Source organism: Anabrus simplex, chromosome 6 (genome assembly GCF_040414725.1).
Source record: "Anabrus simplex isolate iqAnaSimp1 chromosome 6, ASM4041472v1, whole genome shotgun sequence".
In the NCBI taxonomy this organism is placed as follows: domain Eukaryota; kingdom Metazoa; phylum Arthropoda; class Insecta; order Orthoptera; family Tettigoniidae; genus Anabrus; species Anabrus simplex.
In genome coordinates this window covers 62,609,940-62,632,619 of record NC_090270.1, presented here as the reverse complement: position 1 = coordinate 62,632,619, position 22,680 = coordinate 62,609,940, and the positions used below count along the sequence as shown (strand labels likewise).

General features: G+C 38.3%; 1 protein-coding gene across 1 annotated transcript in view; it reads left to right on the top strand.

Annotated features, from left to right (window-relative positions):
- The first annotated feature begins 4,553 nt into the window (after positions 1-4,553).
- The window catches only part of Smyd4-2 (SET and MYND domain containing, class 4, member 2), a 69,470-nt gene continuing 51,343 nt past the window's right edge, over positions 4,554-22,680 (top strand). Inside the window, exons 1-3 of the mRNA XM_067149007.2 lie at positions 4,554-4,668; positions 15,878-16,085; positions 19,182-19,353. Of these exons, the coding sequence (XP_067005108.2) occupies positions 15,891-16,085; positions 19,182-19,353 (367 nt within the window). The 5' untranslated portion in view covers positions 4,554-4,668; positions 15,878-15,890. The remainder of the gene's footprint in view (positions 4,669-15,877; positions 16,086-19,181; positions 19,354-22,680) is intronic.

The following is a 22,680-nucleotide window of genomic DNA, read 5'->3' as shown; positions in this document are numbered from 1 at the left end:
AAAGAGTCAAGCATTATTTTTGGGAAAGGTACAGTGCTCTTTAAATCAAAATATCAGTTGTCATTTAAGTCATTCTCCCAAACAATCTTGCAAACTGTCCGGAACTATTCTTGTACTTCTGCAACTTTTATGTTATATAAATGTAAATACCGTACTCTGTAATCTGTTCTTGTACCTCTGCAAATCTGTGTTATGTATATGTACTGTAAATACTCTGTAATCAATTCTTGTACGTCTGCAACTTTTATGTTATGTAATTGTAAATAATCTGAAATCTATTCTTGTACTTCTGCAACTCTTATGTTATGTAAATGAAAATACTCTGTAATCTATTATTATACCTTTGCAACTTTCTTGTTATGTAAATGTAAATACAGTCAGAAATAATTCTCTGTAATCCTCATATTGATGATGTATATTTTATATATTGTATGTGTTTATATGCTCAACCATTTACTAATAATCTTATATACACAAACTATATTTTGATGTGTAAGTGCCCGCCAGTATGTAATATTCTGTACAATTATGTGTACGAGCCTGCAGGCCCGTTGGAATTAATTGAAATAAATGAATGAATGAATGAATGAATGAATATCTGGCTGAGTGTCGCGTATTGTCTCTACTGTATTTGTATTAATTAGGAACACAGTAATACCGAGTTGTATAGAAGTGAAAGAATTTCTGCTCTCAATATATATATATAGGTTCTGTTAATTATCTTCCTATTCCAATAGCTGTGTATGTATTCATGCCATTAATGTGTTATACAGTTATATATACATGAACAATAGACGAACAATTAAATTCTAAATGAGAAATAGTTGTTCGTTTGTTTGTATTTGAATGTTTGGTACCTAAATCCTTTAAATTCGAATACACTTGCCTTTGGTTACGCTCACTTAAAGACTCTTTTTTTATTTTATTTTTTATTTTTTTCGGGGGGGGGGGCGAAGCCCGCTCCCCCCGCGTGACCATCGACTCAATCTACATGGCCTCCGACATGCTATTATTTCTAAGAAGAAGAAAGAGATAGCAGGGAGGAGTGGGAAGTGATACAAGGAGTATCTGCCTGTTTCCATGTCAGACACGCTACCAGGCGAGATTTGTTAGGTATGTGGTGTTGAAGTATGGTATTGAAGGGTCAGGGGAAAACCACATAGGCAGAAAGAAGAAAGAGCCTACATGTAAAACCTGACATCTTTTGATAGCACATGCAAGGATGTGGGCTGGAAAAAGACCAGAGGTTGTGTTAGTCAGGAACAGGTAAAGACTCAACATGGCGGCTTCTTAAGTACCATTCGTGTCTTGACCTCCCTAGACAGATCGGTGCTATATGTATGCTACAGCGCTCTGGGTGGTACCAGGATGAAATAACGACGCCATACTTTTAAAGCGCGCCCTTCAGTTTCGTTCATTTATTGTGCATTACATTTAATACAATAGATCGAAGAAATAACCTGCATAAGTTATGCCGTCTGTGAGTGCGGCATAGAACTGTATAAACCGTTGAAAAAACACAAAGGATCCTATATAATATTTCAAATAAGATTTTTTTTTTTTTTTTTTTTGTGAATTACACCGTTTTTTGATGATTAGTATAGTTATGTTGCCTGCGTTTGTAACATAATCCAGCATGTGTGCAGTGGCCTACTTTTCTTGTCGGTTCCCTTTGAAAAATAAGGAACTGACGGAACAATGAAACGTGATACACGGTGTCCTGCCGGGCTGAGTGGCTCAGACAGTAGAGCGCTGGCTTTCTGAGCCCAAGTTGGCAGGTTCGATCCTGACGCAATTCAGTGGTACTTGAAGGTTCGCAAATACGTCAGTCCTGTGTGTTTAGATTTACCGGCAAATAAAAGAACTCCTGCGGGACAAAATTTCGGCTCCCTGCCGCCCCCGGACACCGTAAAAGTAGTTGGTAGGACGAAAAACCAATAGCATTGTAGGTCCAACCCCTGTCCCGTTTCTCTGCGGGGTCGGATATGAAGTGAGTAGAATCTTCGCAGCGAGCTTTGCGACCGAATATATATATATATATACCGTTTATATATATATAATTGTCTATTACAGGGTATCCTGCAGAGCACAGTTTCTCAGGTTTATGGCATCTCAAAGATAAATGTATAATGAACAAGATGCTTGCTGGCCTGCACCAAACCAACAATGTTTTTTTTATTTAGTAGTCACTTCATCACCTCTGTTAATGATGCAGAGCAATATCAGGACTTTTAGTCCCACATCAACACAACCACTGAGTGAGTTGGCTACGTGGTTCTTAGGGTGTGGCTTTTTTCTTGCATTCAGGAGATAGTGGGTTTGAATCTCATTGTCGACAAACCAGATAGATAGTTTTCCTTGGTTTCCCATTTTCACATCAGGTTGCTGTACCTTAACCCTCTGTGGGTGGGGGCAGTAGAATCACACCCATGGTATCCCCTGCCTGTCGTAAGAAGTGACTAAATGGTGCCTCAGGGACTCTTAATTGGGAGTGTGAGTAGGCAAATATGGGGCCCTTAGCTGATTCCTGGCATTGTTTCCCTGTATACTTGAGTCAGGGCTATTCACTTTCATATGTCCTATTTGAATAATAATAATAATAATAATAATAATAATAATAATAATAATAATAATAATAATAATAATAATAATAATAATAATAACAACAACAACATTGAATAATAATAATAATAATAATAATAATAATAATAATAATAATAATAATAATAATAATAATAATAATAATAATAATAATAATAATAATAATAATAATAATAATAATAATAATAATTGTGTATATGGACTGATGATCAACCTAGGCAAGTCCAAAGTTAATATATGGGCAGCACAGGTCCAACTCACAGGTTGTATAAGGGAACTGGAGGTTGTTAAGGACTATATCTAAGATTTCTGTTACAAGAAGCTCTGATGATGAGATAAGGAGATTGATCACATTAGGATGAGTTGCCATGAATAAGCTTACGAGGATCTGGAGAAATAGGGCAATTACGAAGAGTACAAATGTCCGCCTGGTAGAAACACTTGTATTTTCTGTTTTAAAATATGCATGTGAGACATGGACCCTCAAGGATAGTGACTAAGCTCGTATTGATGCCTTTGAGATGTGGTGTTGGTGCATAATGCTGCGTGTGCCCTGGAAAAAAAGAAGAACAAATTCGTCCAGCATTGCAGACCTCAACATCTCCAGACGCCTATCTTCTCACGTCAACCAGAGGACCCTTTAGGTTTTTGGCCCTGTTGTTAAAAGAGATACAAATGGTGATACAAGGAAAAGTCAAAGGGAAAAGTTAACAGTAAAAGGCCACTTGGAAGGATAGCCAGCAAATGGTTAGATGAAATAAAAATTATCACGTCTGCCTTTTCAGAGGCTTTTTAGAAAAGCTAAAAACCATCAAGGGTGGCAGAAAATAACAAAACATGTAATATGATGGGGTTATGACACTCCAGAATGAATAAAATGACTGATGATGATTACAGTATAATTATTTAAGGAATATAAGCATTTTCCACCATGGTCCTGCATCGCTTTCTTATTAATTGACTATAATTGTAACTATATCATTGCTTATGTGATTATGGGTTGTTTCAGTACATTGTATAATTAAAAACCAGACCAAACCCCATGGCACAACAGCCCCGAAGGGCCATGACCTACCAAGCGACCGCTGCTCAGCCTGAAGGCCTGCATATTATGAGGTGTCGTGTGGTCAGCACGACGAATCCTCTCGGTCGTTATTCTTCGCTTTCAAGATGGGGGCTGCCATCTCACTGTCAGATAGCTCCTCAATTTTAATAACGTAGGCTGAGTGAACCTCGAACCAGCCCTCAGATGCAGGTAAAAATCCCTGACCTGGCCGGGAATCGAACCCGGGGCCTCTGGGTAAGAGGCAGGCACACTACCCCTACACCACGGGGCCACATTGTACTATTACATTACATAATTCCAAATGATATGATAAGTTCTCCACGCTGTCACATTATTTTGTTCAAGGTTTTCTGGTACTCATTTTAAGGTACGGTACTGATGGAAACTACTGCAGAGCTATAAGAGGGATTAATTGATGATGATGATGAATCAGAGATAAAAATGTAGGTAGTGTGAGGCAAAACATTGAAGTATATAGACTAAATTATAATTTTATTTATATCAGTGACTTTAGGTCAATTATCTACAGAGCGACCATCAGTCAATCACCTTCAACATTTTTATGTTAAATTTCTATTATATCTTCAACATTCTTCAAGTTGTATTACATCTGTGACTTTAGTGCAGTTTCCTCCTTCATTTCCTTGAGTTCAACAATCATTTTACTGCAAGAGTAGGCCTACACTCCAAATGACAGATTTAGCAAACTCTTTCGTTGTTTTTAAATTGCAGTACATTACTGCTATAGTAACCTCTTGCACAAACTTTGTAGTTGTGTATGAGTTTACAAGGCAGTTACTATACTTAAGAATATTCTGTCACTGATCAGGCAGTTTGAACAATCTCTACAACTGGCTGATTCTATTAAAAGAAGTAAGAAGACTCTGCTATATTTAGTGTCCCACATGCTGCCACTTGGAACAGAGGCTGCAAACAATGTAATGTGTTATTTTTGTGTCTGTCCATGTGGAATAACTATCTGAAGAGTACCATATACCAAGGTGATGTATTCTAAGACTCTGCTGGAAACTACTTCAGAACTGTAACAGGATTTAATAAAATTTCTTTTATAATTCATCCTCTTTCTCCATTCATGAATGATACACATACTATTTCAGAAGTGGAAATTTTAAATTACTCATTTTAATAATAATAATAAAATGACTTTTGTTTCCCACATGATTTTCATCATAAATATAAATGGTTCTGGTACACTTCCCTATCTTGATTTTATTTCCAAACATCCTGTTTTATCCACAACAGCAGCGTTTTAAGTGTATTGTTCTACCAATCTTAATTTTTTCTTTTCTAATAACTTTTTAGCCAGATTTTCCCATCTTTGTTTCTATCATAATCCCTTCTTTAAACGCCACATTTTATTATCATATCCTTAACCCGCTCAATACACTTCCATATTTTATGTAGATTTCATTTGTGGCTTTCCGCTTCAAAACAAGCAATCCACCAATTGGGCAACAGCCCTAAATTCAGATAAGTGATTGATTGATTGATTGATTGATTGATTGATTGATTGATTGATTGATTGATTGATTGATTGATTGATTGATTGATTGATTGATTGATTGATTGAAATCAAATTGGGCTTCTGAATTTATATTTCCACCTTTTCTGTAATCCTTCATTCTAATTCTTTACACAATAAGATTTCTTCTTCTTCTTCCTGGTCTTTTACCCAGTACTGGTTTGCACTTCAAGAAGATTTGGCCCTGTGTGGAGGGATATATTCATTATTTCCTTTTTTGTAGCGGTTAATAGTGTAGTGTGTTGTATGTGGATAAAAAGAAGTGTATTAAGATGAACACAAACACCCAGGGCTTGATACAGATGAATTAACCACACCCAGTTAAAACCCCAGCCTGGCTGGGAATCAAACCTGGAGCCCTGTAACCAAATGCCATGATGTTGACCATTCAGCTATGGGGCCAGAATTTGCCATATATTGTTAATCTTATTATTGCTTACCTTTATATCTCTTCCTTTAAAATAGGTAGAGATGGGCACAGTAACTGTGTAATCATGTTACATTGGAGGCCACCGCTACAACTAATCGCAAAAATATCAGTTCAGATTTCAGCGAGCTGGTACATGTCAGGACTCTCAGTTGGCTGCTATCTAGCTTTGCATAGCATTTCTGCACTTTCTGTGCCCCACTGTAATGAGAACGATGACAGAGGCCTGCAGAGTGATCACTCAAAGGCACAGTAAGGCACAGGCTTGGCTATTCCACACAGCATGTCTCTTTCTTTTACCAGATGTCTCCTTTGCACAATAACGATCACAAGTTGCACTGTTACTGTGGTCCATCTCTATTATAATTAATTTTGCCAATTTTTTGGAATTTGTATCTCATTTTACATACTATTGAGCAGTCTGTATGTTCACTGCATTCCAAAGGTCCAGGTGCATTTATCATTTCTACTGCATCTTCATCTGTTCCCAAAGATTTCTCCACGTTCATCTGGTCTATTTTCAATTCTATCAGTTTGATATCCTCCTTTATATTCTGCATGCCTCTATATTAAGCAAGTCACAAAAATGCTCTTTCTATCTGCTTTACATTTTTTCTGGGCTTATTAATATTTCTCCACCTTTGTCTTGAACAAATATAGTAATAACCCAATTCGCATTCTCTGTTTTTAATAGTTGCATATAATAGTTTGTTTTCCTATTCAGATCATTTGTTATATTTTTGAATAAATTTCACCTCTTATTTTCTGTAGCAATCACATTTTTACATATTGTTTTAACTCCTAATTAATTTCTTCTTTCCTTGTTTTTTTTTTTTTTTTCCTTTTCATTCTCTCCACATGTCTTCTTTTCCATAATACTTTTTGTTTTTCAATCTGTCATTCTGCCATGGTATCACTTTCTGTCTTAATTCTCCTGATGCTCGACCACATAATCCTTTTTCAGTGTTAACAAATGGACTCCAATGTCCTCTCATTCCTCTTCAATATTACCAGTCTCTAATCTTAGTATTCATTGTTTCAATTCCTGCACAAACCCTTCCTGTACACGCTTATTTATTATTTTCAACCTCTTAATTTTTTTGATTTCATTGTTATAGTTGTGCAGACCTGATTTCTTTCAGCCTTGCTATTACCGTGCAGTAACCACACCAATGTTCAATTTTTTAAATATTAAAAAACTCTATGTCTGACCCCACAAGAAGTAGTAATTATATAGGGTATCCCAGGAGGAATGGTCAATATTCAGGGGTATGACACGAATGGTCATTTGGAGCAAGAATCTTCATTTGAACATATGCCCTATTCTGAATGGTTTCCGAGATAGAACACATTTAATGTACATTTGTTTTGATGATGATGATGCTTGTTGTTTAAAGGTGACTAACACCAAAGGTCATCAACCCCTACATTTGTTTTTGTTTTTGTTTTTGTTTTTGCGCTAGTGGCGTTTACGTGTGTGTCTTACCCACCCAACATCTTTGACATTTTATTGTACGTAGGTGGTTTGAAAAGTTCTCAGAATGTACTAGAATTATCTTACCTCGGTGAAACTGCCTTTATTTTTCAACATAGTCTCCCTGTAGACTAATGCATTTGGTCCAGTGATGTTCCAATGCCTTGATCCCATCTCGAAAATGAGATTCCTCCAGGCCTGCAAAATACCTCTCCAATTCGGCTGTCAGTTCTTCCCTTGTAGAAAATCTCCGTCCACCGAGGAAAATTTTCAGCTTGGGGAATAGATGAAAGTCTGATGGTGCCAAATCAGGTGAATAAGGTGGATGTGGCAACAATCCGTACCCCAGTTCATGAAGTTTTGCCATGGCAATAACACTTGTGTGCGGCGGAGCATTGTCCTGATGAAAGATGATCTTTTTCCTTGCCAAACCAGGCCTTGTTTCGTGTATCTTTTCCTGTAGTTGGTCTAGGAGGTTTGCATAGTATTTCCCCGTAATTGTTTGGCCAGTAGGAAGATAATCTATCAGCAGAATGCCTTTTGCATCCCAGAAAACTGAGGCCATGACCTTTCCGGCCGAACGCACTGCCTTTGCTTTCTTTGGTGGTGGTGAATCAGCATGTTACCACTGCTTTGACTTCTGTTTTGTCTCTGGGGTATAGTAGTGGACCCAAGTTTCATCTGTACTCACAAACCGGCACAAAAAATCTTGTTGGTTGCACTTTGTTCGGACATTTCCAATCTGGTGCGTTTATTGTCCAATGTCAAGAGCCGCGGCACCCATCTTGCGAAAAATTTTTTCATACCCAATTATTCGGTTAAAATATAATATACCCATTCAGAAGACATCCCTACAGCTTCAGCAATCTCCCGCAATTTCAGTCGATGATCCTCCATGACCATTTTATGCACTTTTGCGATAAAATCTGGGGTCGTAACACTTTTTGGCCGTCCACTACGCGGATCATCATCCAAGCTCTCCCGACCAAATTTAAATTCGCTGGTCCACTTGGCAACAGTTGAAAATGAAGGAGCAGAGTCCCCTAGTGTGTTCTGAAAGTCAGCATGAAATTCCTTTGCTTTCATACCTTTCTTTACAAAGTATTTAATCACTGCTCGAATTTCAGTTTTTTCCATTGTCACAAATCACTACGCGGGAACAACAACAAAGAGTCGTCACTACTACACTGCTGCAGCTAGAGCACTGACACGCCACGTGTTCTCTCACAAAGGATATGTGATTATTACGCGGGAACCTCGTTGCTCTAGCACTGACATCTAGCGGTGATTCCGAGAACTTTTCAAACCATCCTCGTAGTCCAACCTACCTCGTTGCTTTCAACCTCTTTGCTCGGGATATTTTCCTGCCATTAAAATAGCCCATTGAACTTGCAGTTGTCCATGGTGTATTGTGAGTGAAGTAGTCCGAGGGATTGAGAGTGTTATCAGATAGAAGCATTGGTTAGGTAATTGTGTTTGTATACATTTCTATATAACACTTTCCCGCCTTGTCAATACTTTACCTATTTTATTATACCTAATTACCGTACATGTTTCGAGAGCTAACTGCTCTCTTCTTCAGCAATGCCAAAACATCAATAATCTTTGGACTTGGTACATTGGTACCAGTCTAATTTCAAAAGTTAACGTGCTTTACGAGAAAACCAGAAGCTGTGTACAAGTCAGTTCTGAACTGTCAGACTGGTTTGAGACAAAAAGAGGAGTACAACAAGGTAGTGCTTTGTCACCCCTATTATTTATCATTGTAGTGGATACCATATTAAAGGCGCTAAAAGAAAAGGGGCAACAAGACTTAAAAGCTTTTGCATTTGCAGATGATGTAGTAATTTGGGGTAACTCAGAGAAAGATGTAAAAGAGAGACTGCAGGGGTGGAGTCAGGATTTTAAGAGATATGGATTAAACATCAACAAGGCTAAAACGGTGGTGTTGAAGGTACAGAAGGGTGACAATCAGCCAATCATACTAAATGGCATTAAGCTGGACAGTGTTTGTCACAGAATTTAAGTACTTGGGTAGTATAATGTCCAAGGATAACTTAGCTAAATATGAAGTAAATAGTTGAATCAGCAAAGCAATACATTTTTACCTCCAAGTAAGACAGCTACTATAGGATAAACAAGTACCACTCAAAAACAAGATGACACTGTATAAATGACACTACACCCCTATCCTCACATACAGCCTGGAAACCGCTACATTAACAAGAAAGGACAACTTTAAACCCCAAGCAGCAGAAATGAAGTTCCTACACACCATGATCCAGAAGACCAGGAGGGATAAAATCAGGAATGAAAAAGTCAGAGAAGACGCAGGACTAGAAGACTCCTTACTCCAGAAGATCCAAAAGGCAAGACTGAAGTGGTTTGGTCATGTGAAAAGAATGAGTGCCAACAGGTCTGCAAGAAAGGAGTATGAAAGAGAAATCAGGGGAAAGAGACCAGTGGGCAGACCTAGAGAAAAATGGACAGACTTAGTGAAGAAGGATGTAGAGGAGAGAGGTCAGGATTGGGAGCGGATTATGAACGAAGAATGATTCATGGACAGAACAAAATGGAAGGGGCTCGTGCACCACATCTGGGAAACTGGAGTTGGTCAATGATGATGATGATGACATTGGTACAAATATACTTATCAACAATTATATATAAATCTTGAAATTGTTAAAATCTTTCTTTGTGTTTCAACTTTTACTTACTAGTGTATGTCATTTATTACAGACTTTAAAATAGAAATTTTCAAATCATGAATGAATAAAATCTATTAAATTAGTCACTATATGAGGACATATTGTTTGGTTCAGAGCAGTGTTATGTCATTTGAATTTGTGGATAAATCTAGCTGAAACTGAAGAATTGGCAGTTAAAATGGCTAGCATCATCGGATGGGATTAAAAGGAGGAAATTCCGATTTATATGAGAGGTCGCAGAAATATGCAGACTTAAGGAGAGGAGAAATTTCAAGAAGAGAGCAGAAAATATTTTAAGTTCAACATAGTGACTAACTTAATAGGTGTTATTTATTTATTTATGAATCAAAAATTATTCTATTTCAAGTGTTTTATAAAATTACAAAGTAAATGTAAATTTAGACAGAAAGAAATATTTTATTTCTTTTTTAGATGTAAATAAGGACGTAAGTTTCAAGAGCAGAGCAGATTTAAAATTTTAGCATATATAGTGACTAATTTAATAGATTTTATTCATTTATGATTTGAAAATTTATATTTTAAAGTCTGTAATAAATGATATAGTAAGTAAAAATTGAAACACAAAGAAAGATTTTAACAATTTTAAGATATATATAAATTGTTGATAAGTATATTTGTACCAATGTACCAAGTCCAAAGATTATTGAAGTTTTGGCACCGCTGAAAAGAGAGTAGTTAGCTCTTGAAACATGTATGGTAGTTTGGTATAATAAAATATGTAAAGTTTTGACAAGGCGGGAAAAGGGTTATAAAGAAATTTGAATATAAGTCAATACAGACAGGATTAACCAACATGGTGAAAATAATCATTTCTGTGTTTGTACACGTGCTGGCTAAACTGCCACACATCTACACTAATGAAGAATAACGCAGATATGATGTATGTTTACAGCTTCTGCGAAGGTAATGCTCCTGCTGCTGTAGAGGAATACTGTTGGCACTTTCCAACACGTCAAATTCCTAATCGTAGAGTGTTTACCAGAGTTTTCAGCACATTCCGTGAAACAGGTATTCTTCCAAGCACCCATTTTTCTTCTGAACGTATAGTTCAGTAACCTGTGCAGGAACAGTAACACATTGTTGAAATGCTGCAGCATAGTCCTACTACCAGAGAACGGCAACTTTCTGCACGTATTAATGTCCCACAACATGGGTATGGTGAACATTACATGCGGAAAACTTGTATCCATTTCAAAACATCAAAGAGGTTGGGTGGGAAAGACACAAACGTGCGCACCGCTAGCCCAAAAATAAACATACATTAAATGTGTTCTATCTCAAAAACCATTTGGAATAGGACATGTATCCATATGAAGATTTTTGCTTCAAATGATCGTTTCTGTCATATCCCTGAATATTGACTATTCCTCCTGGGACATTCTGTATAAATTGGTATACTAATAACGGAAAGGAACAAGGAAGTGACAAATCAAATCATATATATATAAACACGCAACAGGAAAAAACACAAGGGCAGGCCTATATGGCATCAACTCAAAAGACCTGTACCAGGCCTCTTTGGAGGCCACATGCCATTATTAAGTGTGGAAAGGAGGAGTAGCAGAAAGAAGACACAAGGACAAACATGAAAAAATGAAAGGACATGGACATTCTTTACATCTTCATACACTGCCATCTTTATGTAGATGGGTATTCTCCTTATCAAGCACAATTCTCCTGTATCTAGTTATTCTCAGACCCAGAGGAGCTCATTTCTAATTCCAATTTCATCAGGAGGATGGGCGTTGACACTCATCAAGGGATTGACTCGAAAGATCTCCATTCTTAATGTTGAAAGTGTAGGATAAGAAGAGAACCAGTAATTGACAGGAGAAGGGAAGAGAAACAATATAAGATCCGTACAACTGGTAGATATGGAACAAACACAAAAGGAGAGAAGGCTGCCATTGGGCCAATATAAGTAATAGAAAGAATAAGTGCAGTATCAAATCATGTCAGTCCGGCCCTGTGGTGTAGGGGGCAACGCGTCTGCCTGTCACATGGCAGCCCCGGGTTCGTTTCCCGGCTGGGTCAGGGTTTTTTAGTTGTACATGATTAATATCCCTGGTCTGGGGACTGGGTGTTTGTGTCGTCCTTAACATTCCTTTCCTCACATTCAACACTCTACACTTCCTCCATTCCAATTACACGCAGGTTCATATCACATGGTGCAAGTAGGGGCAAAGGATCTCTATAGGTCGATGCCCCGAAAAAATAACATTAAAAACAAAGTCATGTCAGAGGCTAAGAAGAAATGAATGTTGAGAAAGTGATTTATCTTTGTGGCTAGTGGTTTAACGTCGCATTAACATGCCCAAGGTTTTCAGCCACCCAAGGATAGGAAAGGGCTAGGATAGGGAAGGTAGCGGCCATGGCTTTAATTAAGGTACAACCCCAGCATTTTCCTGGTATGAAACCACGAAAAACCATCTTCAGGACTGCCAATGGTGCAATCCGAACCCATCTCCCAATTGCAAGTTCATAGCTACACGGTGTAACCGCAAGATTGAAGAACTGGAATTGGCAAAGGAGAGAACCTAGCTATGTGCAGAAGGCAGTGTATTACCATGACAAATATAAGAACCAAGTGTGATGACTCATCGAGTTCAGGCGCGCCCCGCCAGGCAGCGCTAGAGTTTGGTAGCTCCACAATACCTATCAGCTGGTCTTAGGAATGGTGACACAGGAAATGTATTACTCCATAACTGATCAGTATAATACACTATCTTTTATATATATATAAAAAAAGAGAGATTACAATTAAAATACCATGGCAGAGAACAATGGAAAAATATCATACACGGAAATAAGAGCTACGACTTTCATCACATGTTGCGAAAAGCACAAGGTACTCGAGTGTACATATACATAAATGACAAAACTCCCAGCATATTAAAAAAACACCCATGAAGTATTTAATACTCTACTTACCATCTCAGTTTGTCGGTTACTGGACTTTCGAAAGCTTGCGTGAAGATTTGGCGGATGTTCGAGATTGTAAATCTCGCCGGATTTCTTTCACTCTGAAGAAAAATCGGCACTTCAGATAATGATAAACAAGGCTGGGGATTATATCCATAACATGTTGAAGACAACAGCCAGCACCTGAGAGATCAACTGAAATTTTGTCTATAGAATTGATAAAATCAAAAAATATTTCGTTCCACATCGATTTTGAGTTCAGTTTTTCACTAAATACTTTCTCGGCCTGGAAAAGAATGTCACTTATACTTTTTGAAGGGCGTGTTAAAAACACTTCATTATTGCTTGAACCGTAGTCTTTTATTTCGGAGAGAACTGAAAATGTACTATGATTATTATCACGTAGAGAATGGGCACAGGGCGAACACTTAATAAATTTAGAAGAGTGCTTAAGAACGTACCCAGCCAAATGGTTCACTAAACACTTCTCAATCGAAGAGTTTCGAACTGTGTATTTCTAACCTGCTTCTCCAATAAATTAATTCTCGATTTTGCTGAGTTTAGACTGGATCTAGCTCGAATTAAATTTCGATTAGCATTTTTAGGCGCCTTTTGAGCGATAATATTGTCTTTTCAGCATCAGAAAGCACACTAGAATAACCCAAATTTTTATCAACATTAGACTGACCTTTTAATTCTCTATTTGCTGCTACACTCCCGTCTTTCTTCGTCTCCTAGTGGTGTCTAGATTCTTTTTTCTTGTTGGGAGTTTCACGGGACTTAATCTCACTTGAAAGGTATTTTGGCAAATTAGGGAAAATGTGAGGCACTGCTCCTGGAGTCCGACTCGTTGGCTGAATGATCAGCGTACTGGCCTTCGGTTCAGAGGGTCCCGGGTTTGATTCCCGGCCAGGTCGGGGATTTTAACCTTAATTGGTTAATTCCAGTGGCCCGGGAGACGGGCGTTTGTGCTGTCTCCAACATCCCTGCAACTCACACACCACACATAACACTATCCTCCACCACAATAACACGCAGTTACCTACATATGGCAGATGCCGCCCACCCTCATCGGAGGGTCTGCCTTACAAGGGCTGCACTCGGCTAGAAATAGCCACACGAAATTTAAAAAAAACTGCTCCTGGACGTAATTTCCATCTCTCGTGAGGCATAACCACTTTTTCACCATTCACTATAAAGTTATCTGATTTTACTCTCAAATCATCAGAGAAATGAACTTGACAAATTCTACTATTACGCGTTAACACAATATCCTTTCGTGGAACAGCTCTGGCCCATTTTTCAAATTTATTTCTATCCTTCGGTGGTGAAAATAATTTTATACCATTAACTACTCTACCATAGCCCGACTTACAGCCAAGCACAAAACAGTACGGCATGTTGAACTATTAATTTAATCAGGCCACTAACACACGTGCTTTAAGTGCACAACACACAATGAACTGAGTTTAGGAACTGAAAGCAAAGGAAATTCAACTTGTTGACTTGAAATATCTCGTATGATAACATCTCCTGCCCTTTTCCAACACATGGTTTGCCGGTCTATTGAAGTACGTGTTGGACACCGACGTTTGCAGTGCTTGCAGTGGCGGATCCACAAACTACCACGCTGTAACAGTTGAGTCATCACACTTGGTTCTTATATTCGTCATGGTATTACTATCTGGAAATTGTCTATGTCATTTTCTCTGTTACCATTGATGCTTTCACGGCCCGTACTTATAGACAAGATATAGGCTTTTTGGGCTTATGCCATGTCAAGAAAATAAGGTGAAATTCTTTACGTTTCGCAGAGAACTTTGCTCTGTGTCTTCAGAAGAAAATATCGACTGTTCACGAGGAAGATGTCTCCAAAAATGAAAGTTTGAATTTATACATTACTAATAGAAGTGGAAGTGGTAAGTTCATTCATCACCAGATGGCTCACAGATGGTGCACAGTACAGCGCTAGCATTCGAAGTGGAAGCTGACAGCACCATCAGACAGAGTCTGAGAGGGTCACATTACATAATGGGTGTACACACATATGAAAGTATGACACTGACACAAGCCTGGAATGAAACATTTGGTGATGAGGAACGTACGAATTTGGAAAACTCCGAAACAAAATAACAGTAGTGAAGGGACCTATGTAAATCCTCAATGGCTGGCAACAATGTATTTCTTAATTGATGGCCAGTGTCCTTGTTGAAACTGTTAGGATTTCTACATATTTCCACAACTTCCCAAATAATCCTGGACCTGTAGTGTCTAGTGTGAGTAAGAGCATATTGGAATACGACATCATGACCTGACGATAGAGTGTACTCAGCTATTGCTGATTAGTGATTTGTCTGGCTGGTTGAGACGAATATTTTGTTTGTGTTCCTTGATATGAGTACCAATGGACTGGCATATTGCACTTCTACTTCTGTTACTAACGTCTAAATTCAATCTTTCATTCTTGGAGAAGTCTTCCTCATGAACAGTCAAGATTTTCTTCTGAAGATGCAGAGCAAAGTTCTCTGTGAAACATAAAGAATTTCACCTTATTTTCTTGACACGGTATATGCCCAAAAAGCCTATATCATGTCTTTTCTTTTTCTGTTTTCATGTTTGTCCTTGTCTTCCCCTTCTTTTGCTCCATCTTCCTACACTGGCCTGTGATTGTAAGTGTTTGCCCTGTGTTCCTAATCTTTTATCAACTGTATTCATCTTTATCTTTTTTTGTTTATCCTTTTCCCAGGTTTCTTCTTATCCCATGATTCCCAGTACTTAAGACCTGTCAAGATAGATCCACAATGAGTGTTGAAGCCCACCTTCCCATTGAAGCATCATCTCGTAATCTGCAGGCCTTTAGACTGAGTAGCGGTTGCTTGGTAGGCCACAGCCCATTAGACTACAGCATTATGGGATTTGGTTAGTTGGTGTATGAAGATGTGGAGATTGTCTTTCTCCTTTTGTGTTTTCTTTCTTTCTTTCTTTCTTTCTTTCTTTCTATTTCTCACTCTTTTTACACTGACCTGTCAGTGTGTTTATCTTGTCATGTGTTCATATCTTTCTATATACAACTTAAATTACTGTACTAATATTTTAGTTTGTTTCTTTGTCTCAGCAAATAAGACAAAATGAATGAAGAAGATCCTGACCCATTCTACACATCACTGTGCAGTTCTGTCACGTTACAGTCCAACAAGCAAGGCTTCTTCTTAGCTTATGCTGAACACGTATTGGAGACACTTGGCACCAAGTGGCTCAACAATGTGTTTGCGAAGTTGAAAACTGATGAGGAGAGAATCAGAGCCTGCTATAGCAGTCCCAAGGTATGAGTAATTTCAATTATCGTCTCCACAGGCTAGTTGATAGATGATCCCATTACATTATGATTATATTTTGTTTCTGGTGGCTTAGTTTACTTCCTACAAATTGTTGCCAATTGTTCTAAGCTATTCAAGTGCTCTGTCTTCATTGGTCTGCACATGTCATGGCTAGCGACAAAACCCATTGATGTAACAAACTTAGGTTGCACGGCATAGAGGCTCTTGAAGGGAGTGACCATTGGCCTAGCATCAAAGACATTCTTTAGGAGTGTTAGCCGCAGGAGGTATGGAAAATACTGTGCGATTTACAATATTAGGTTATAACAGCAAATGTATTTCTAAGGGCGGGTTGGTGTGTTCCTGGTATTCATAATGAATACCTCACTCTCATATCACATGGTGCAAGTAGAAGTAATATGAGGTAAGATTTGCATAATTTATTTTTTGCTATTATGTCATTTATGCTGGAATTTTACCATTTGAAAAGAATATATTTTATGTCAAGAAACATTTATTAAAACAGAAGTAAACAGCCTTATAATATCAAAATGATACTTTGATGTTTAGGGCTAGGATAAATAAATAAGTAAGTAGTGGTTTGTTGGCACATTATATGTATTAATATGTTTTCAATAGATAGCTGCATATCCATTGAAACACATTTAATTATTTCCCTGCATGTATACAAAAGAAAAAGTGTGTATGATCAACTCCCACAGGAGTTCAGGCATCATAATTTATGATTTTCATTTTCTGTGTTGATTTCCCAGTTTCAGTAACCAGAACTTTATTAGGACTTTCCACCTAATCCACATTGTACAAATATGATTGAATTTTTATTCTACCTCATTAAAAGTAGGACTAGTTTCCATCCACTATTGTACCATCCTCAGCTACAATACTGGTGTCAACTTAAAAACTTTACACACAACACAAAAACTATGATATAAAATTCTTGATGAAATTACATTCCTTCTTCGGTAATGTCCTCATTAGTTATGAAGTTCAACTAAAAAAGTCAACACTGTATTACTGTAAAATATGTTAGTAGCTATGAAGATAATTAATCACCACAGTGTTATTAAGAGAAAGCAGAAAAAACAATCAGATATGAATAAAAGGCTTTATCTTATTAAGCAATGGATTGCTGGTCAGTACAAAAAGCAAATCACAACTACTGTTGGTTTATCTAAGATGAAATAATTGAAAATGTGTCATCCCCCACAGTTTAATGGTTGCCGCAATTACCTACCATCCTCATAAGCCTGAGTTTGATTCCCAGTATTGTCAGAAATTTCAGATTGTCGGGAACTACTACTACTACTCAATGTTTTTATTCCTTCCGTGAAGGGGGGCGGGCCTCCTAGACCGTGAAGCCGTCTCTCAGGCCAGGGGATTTGTATCGGAGAAGGAGGTGTGCAGAGAAGGCGAGAGGGTTGGCGGCCTTGGCCTATACTAGGAACTGTCCCGACATTCGCCTTAGCACAGGAGAATGGAAAACCATGGAAAACCATTCTCAGAACAGCCGATGGTGGGGTCCAGCCCCTCTCCGTCTCTCAAATACAGAGGCATAGAGCCACAGTGGAGCTGTGGCCACTCTTCTTCTGCTCGGTTGGCCGAATGGCTTGCAGAGCTGTCAGACCACGGACCAGCCATGGGTACATGTGGGCCGAAACACACTGTGCATCAGCCGACCCTTTGTCAGGAAGACTGGTATTTACTTAAGAAGGTGGACGCAGTCTGCCTCCAATGAGGATGTGCATCACCTTGGAATGAGAACATAAATTTCAATTACAACTGAATCTTTGGAACTTGTCAAAATCCCATGTCTTGCTTTCTGGACACATGTCTTAACTAGGACAGTCAACACATGAGACAACCACTCACTGAATATGAAATATGGAGACATCTGCCAGGCATGGTCAAAATTACTTTGAATCTAATTGACAACATACAGAGTGAGTGAGAGTGAGTGAGAGAGTGAATTAATATGTTACATCTTAAGGAAAGGTGTCAAGGGGTAACTTCCAATAAAACAGTTGTTATCGAAGACAGTATCTGAGAAAATGAAAGAGTCATTCGGCTGCACAGGGAAGGATGGTCATTTTGGCAAATTGGCTGCTACCTGAACTGTTCTGCCAGTATAATATGAGAATATTGAGAACAGTCAGAAAATGAGGGAACTCAAATGCAGCGTGAAGGCTAAAATCTCAGGGTTTCACCAGGATATTGATGGCCATTTTACCCAAGTATGAAGTGCATCAGGCTGTGAACAAATCCAGGCATTATTTTGAAGTACCTCCATGACATCACAATCTGAAGTTGTTGCCAATGATTCTTGGTCCTTAGTAGTGGTAATTTGCCATCCTCAGCTCTGCAGAACATGTGTGGGATGCAATGGGAAGTACTGCACCTCTTTTCCAGCTGAGGTTAGGATGGCATAGCTGTGAGCCTGCATTTGGGAGATGGTGGGTTCAAATTCCACCATCGGCAGCCCTGAAGACAGTTTTCCATGGTTTTGCATTTTCACACCAGGCAAATGCTGGGCCTGTACTTTAACTAAGGCCTCATCTGAAAAAAAAATGTATATATATCTTTTCCAGCTCTAGCAATGATCATCGCCCAGATATGCCACAATGTACAAGTGTTAGATAACATGTTGCAGACAGATATTTGGCATTTGTATTAAAGGTTACCAGCCATATTAGCAGCTTGTATGCCCACTGAGGGTGGTTACACAAGTATTTAAGGTGTCAGGAAGTGCGCCAGATGCTTTCCACATTTTAATCTGTTTTCCTGTTTTCCCTCTGGATCACTGGCCTCCATTTTGCCTTTCCGGCCACCTCTTACTTGGAGAACATATGCTGACTACTGGATTTCAGAGGGATTTCCTCTACAGGGATTCCATCACCCAACCAAAGGAGCTCCTCCGTCTGAATTTGTTGGCCCCTTTAGACCAGTCAGGTTATTTACCACTGCCCTTTACTCAGCATTGAGTTGTTGGTAGGTAACCTTTTCCAGACATCCCCCTAAATCCCAATATTCACAACAAATAGCATTGTGTTCCTTAAAAGAATTCTCTGTTTTCTGTTACATAAGGTATATGAAGCTGTCCATGGCACACTACAGCACATTCAAGAATTGTACAGACAAAAGTCTGCAGCGGTCTCTCGGCAGAAGCGGCTGGAGGCAAGACGGGAGTTAGACGCAGGAAGACTGCAACAAGCACTGGTGCTTTCTAGTCAGAGCATTATACGAGCACCTACAAAAGGTATGTATTCTATAAGGTATTCTATGAATTTAAGGCTCTTCCTGGCAATGTCAGAAATTTGAATGTTGTTTTGGAACTACTTTAAATTTAGATACGTAATGCATAACATTGCTGAAAGGCTGCAATCTGATATCTTGGAGCATGCAAAATGGTGCATCACTTTTTAGGCACATCTGCAGTGGAGGTGAGATGTGTGTTCCCTTTTCACCACATACCAGCCCTCCTATTAATCTTACATTTCTGTACAGGAGTAGAAGCTGGGTACTGGTAAGTTAGAAGATAGTAGTGAGAATGATTGCTGTTACAAATAGGTGGGAACAATGCCAGGAGGATAGTCAAAATGAGGAGATAATGGCTAAGTTAGGAACAAATGTGATAGATTAAGCTGTATACATAAACCCGCTTCCTCAATGAGGTTGTGGGAGGTGAATTGAGGAGAATAGGTTACCTAGGGGCATAATGGTCTCAGCCATGAGGGAGTAAGAGTAACAGAGGGAGACCGATGCGATGATAGTTACTTGGTTCTTCTTCTTGCGTTCCGGCCTTCTAAGGACCACGTTACAATTTCAATTCTTCCTTCTTAGTTGTTCTTTCCTTTTCTTCCAGTATTCTTTCATTGTTTCACTGTGCTTCTTTTTCCTGTCTTCAGTCCACTTTGTGCCTGTTTTCTTTTCCTTCCTCCCTTGGAATCCTTCCATTTGTAAGACTTTCTTCCTAAAAATCTTTCTTTCCAATAATTCTTCTTTCTCGAATGTTGTTCCTTTCCAGGTCTTTCTTGACTTCTTGAATCCAGGTGGTGGTTGATTTATTTTCCCAAAGGTACTTGAGGATTCGTTTAGTTAGTCTATTGTCATCCATTCTATAAATGTGTCCAAGAAATAGCAATCTCCTTTTTCTTATTGTTTCTGATATGTTTTCTATGTTCTGGTAAATTTCATTGTTACTTCTTAATTTCCCAAACTCTGCAATTCTTAGAGGACCTAATATTTTCCTTATAATTCTTCTTTCTAATATTTCTAATTTATCAAGCTTGTAGTTCAGTGCTCGACATTCGCTGGCATACAGGCAGTCTGGTTTCACTACTGTGTTGTAGTGCTTTATTTTAAGTTTTGTTGATAAGCACTTTTTGTTGTAAGTATTCTTAATTATACCGTAAGCTCTTTCCATCTTTTGTATCCTCTCCTCTATAGCAGATTTTTCTAAACCATTTTCTTGAATTGTCTCACCCAAATATTTGAATTTCTTTACTTTTTCTATTTGACCAATATCCGTTACTAAAATCTTCAGGGAACATTTTATATTCATCAAAAATTTTGTTTTCTCGGCAGAGATTCTCAATGTAGGATGCTAAAAGGTTTGTTTTATCACCTATTCAATTCATATAAATTTTATAAATTAGGAATTTATTATTGATTCCACTTGAGACATGTTTCGCCCTTCATTGAGGGCATCATCAGTCAAAGTATCACCTCAAGGCAAAAAATCAGGTACCTGGTTAGTAGTTGACATGCACAAATTAATACATATTATTAATACACATACAAAAATTAAGTATGGGAAATAGTTGTACAAAAGTGATGGTTGAACATATAGGTTTATAGATGAAAAGTCAGCACCAATGCGTAAAATTAAAAAAGTAGAGTTCAGCAGTGGTGCTCTGGAGAACAGTTGACGCTATCATTGGAAAATATAAAGTTTAAAAATATACATTATAACAATTAAGGGAGAAAAGGTGTAGTGTTCTGCGTCAATGTTTGTAACCAAAATTAATGTCAAAGGTTGGTAACTATACAGTATTTACGTTGTTCAATTGAACAGTTGAGATAAAGTTTTAAAAAATATTTACATTATAACATTCAGCGTAAATGTTTGTAATAAAAAATAATGTCAATGGTTGGTAACTATATAGTAATTACATTATCTAATTGAACAGTTGAGAATTTACAATTATATATATAATTACACAAGAGCAGCTTGGTGCGCAAGGATAATAAATTCTAGTACCAAGTGCGTCCTGATGTTTTAGAGGTTGGAAGAAGGAATTAGCATTGACATTTCAGAAATATGTAGAGCGGTTTATTTTAGATAAAATCACCGGGGGTAGGGAAATATTTCATAGCCAAATGAGGTTTTATAGGCATCAAGTTGAAAGTTGTCTGGTTGTAGCACCGAGATCGGTACGGAGACTGGTCAGTGTGGATGGAGATTCATGGGTATTCTGTGCGTTTGAATGGCAACAATGGTGACAGTTATTAGTGGGTAATTGCTAATTAGGAAAATGTTGCGGGTTGAAACTTTCGCTTATTCTTTTAGTTGACTTCTGTAGCATCGAATGTGATGTGAAGACATCGGTGTGAGATGCCGGTGAGACAAATTGATATTGTTCCGTGGAATAAAGTATGGCGGACTTCAGGATGAAGTTATTGTTTTTTACTGGTCTGGTGAGATAGAATAGAGTTGCTTGTGTTGTGAACTGCGGTGGAGAGATTAGAATGTGTACGGCAACTGCAGAGTCAGAGCGTTGTAGCTGGGGTGAGGCATCTTCTCATTCTGACTGCGAAGAGGAGCCGTAGTGGCACGCCATATTCGTGCCGATGTGCACTGGGTTCCGGCGTGTTGTTGAAAGTTGTATTGTATGAAGTGGAAGTTATCTGATGTGTCGCTGAGAGGTAATTGTTGATGAGTATTGGTGGACTATGAAGGAGGCTCAGTCGGTAATACGCACATGCGGTTAGCAATGGCGGCGGGAGGGGGGAGCCTGTCAAGTTGGCTGTCTTTTCAAGGAGATTGACTTGCATTGCTGCATCTATAAGGCTTTCTGAAAGTAAGGCAAAGTCATCTGCAAATGCTAGGCAATTTATTGCAACACCTTTGTTCTTTTTCCCCAGCACGAGTGGCAATATTTTGGATTCTTTCAGTTTTTCATTCCAAATTCTTACAATTTTTTCCATGACACAATTGAAAAGGAGTGGAGGTAAACCATCACCCTGCCTGACACCTGTATTTATTTTGAAAGGTCGAGATATTTCACCCATAAATTTTACTTTTGAGATAGTGTCTGTAAGGGTTTCACGAATTAGGTTTGCCAATTTAGTTTAAACTCCAAATTCACGGATTACTTTATCTAGGGTTTCTCTATCAGCAGAGTCAAACGCTTTTTTACAGTCAATAAATGTTACAACTATGTCTTTGGAGTTTATTAATCTGTGTCGAATTATAGATTTCAGGTTGAAAATCTGTTCGGAGCAAGATCTTCCCTCTCTAAATCCACCTTGATATTCACCCAATTGACTGTCCAGTGTCGATTTTGCTTTGTTTAGTAGTATT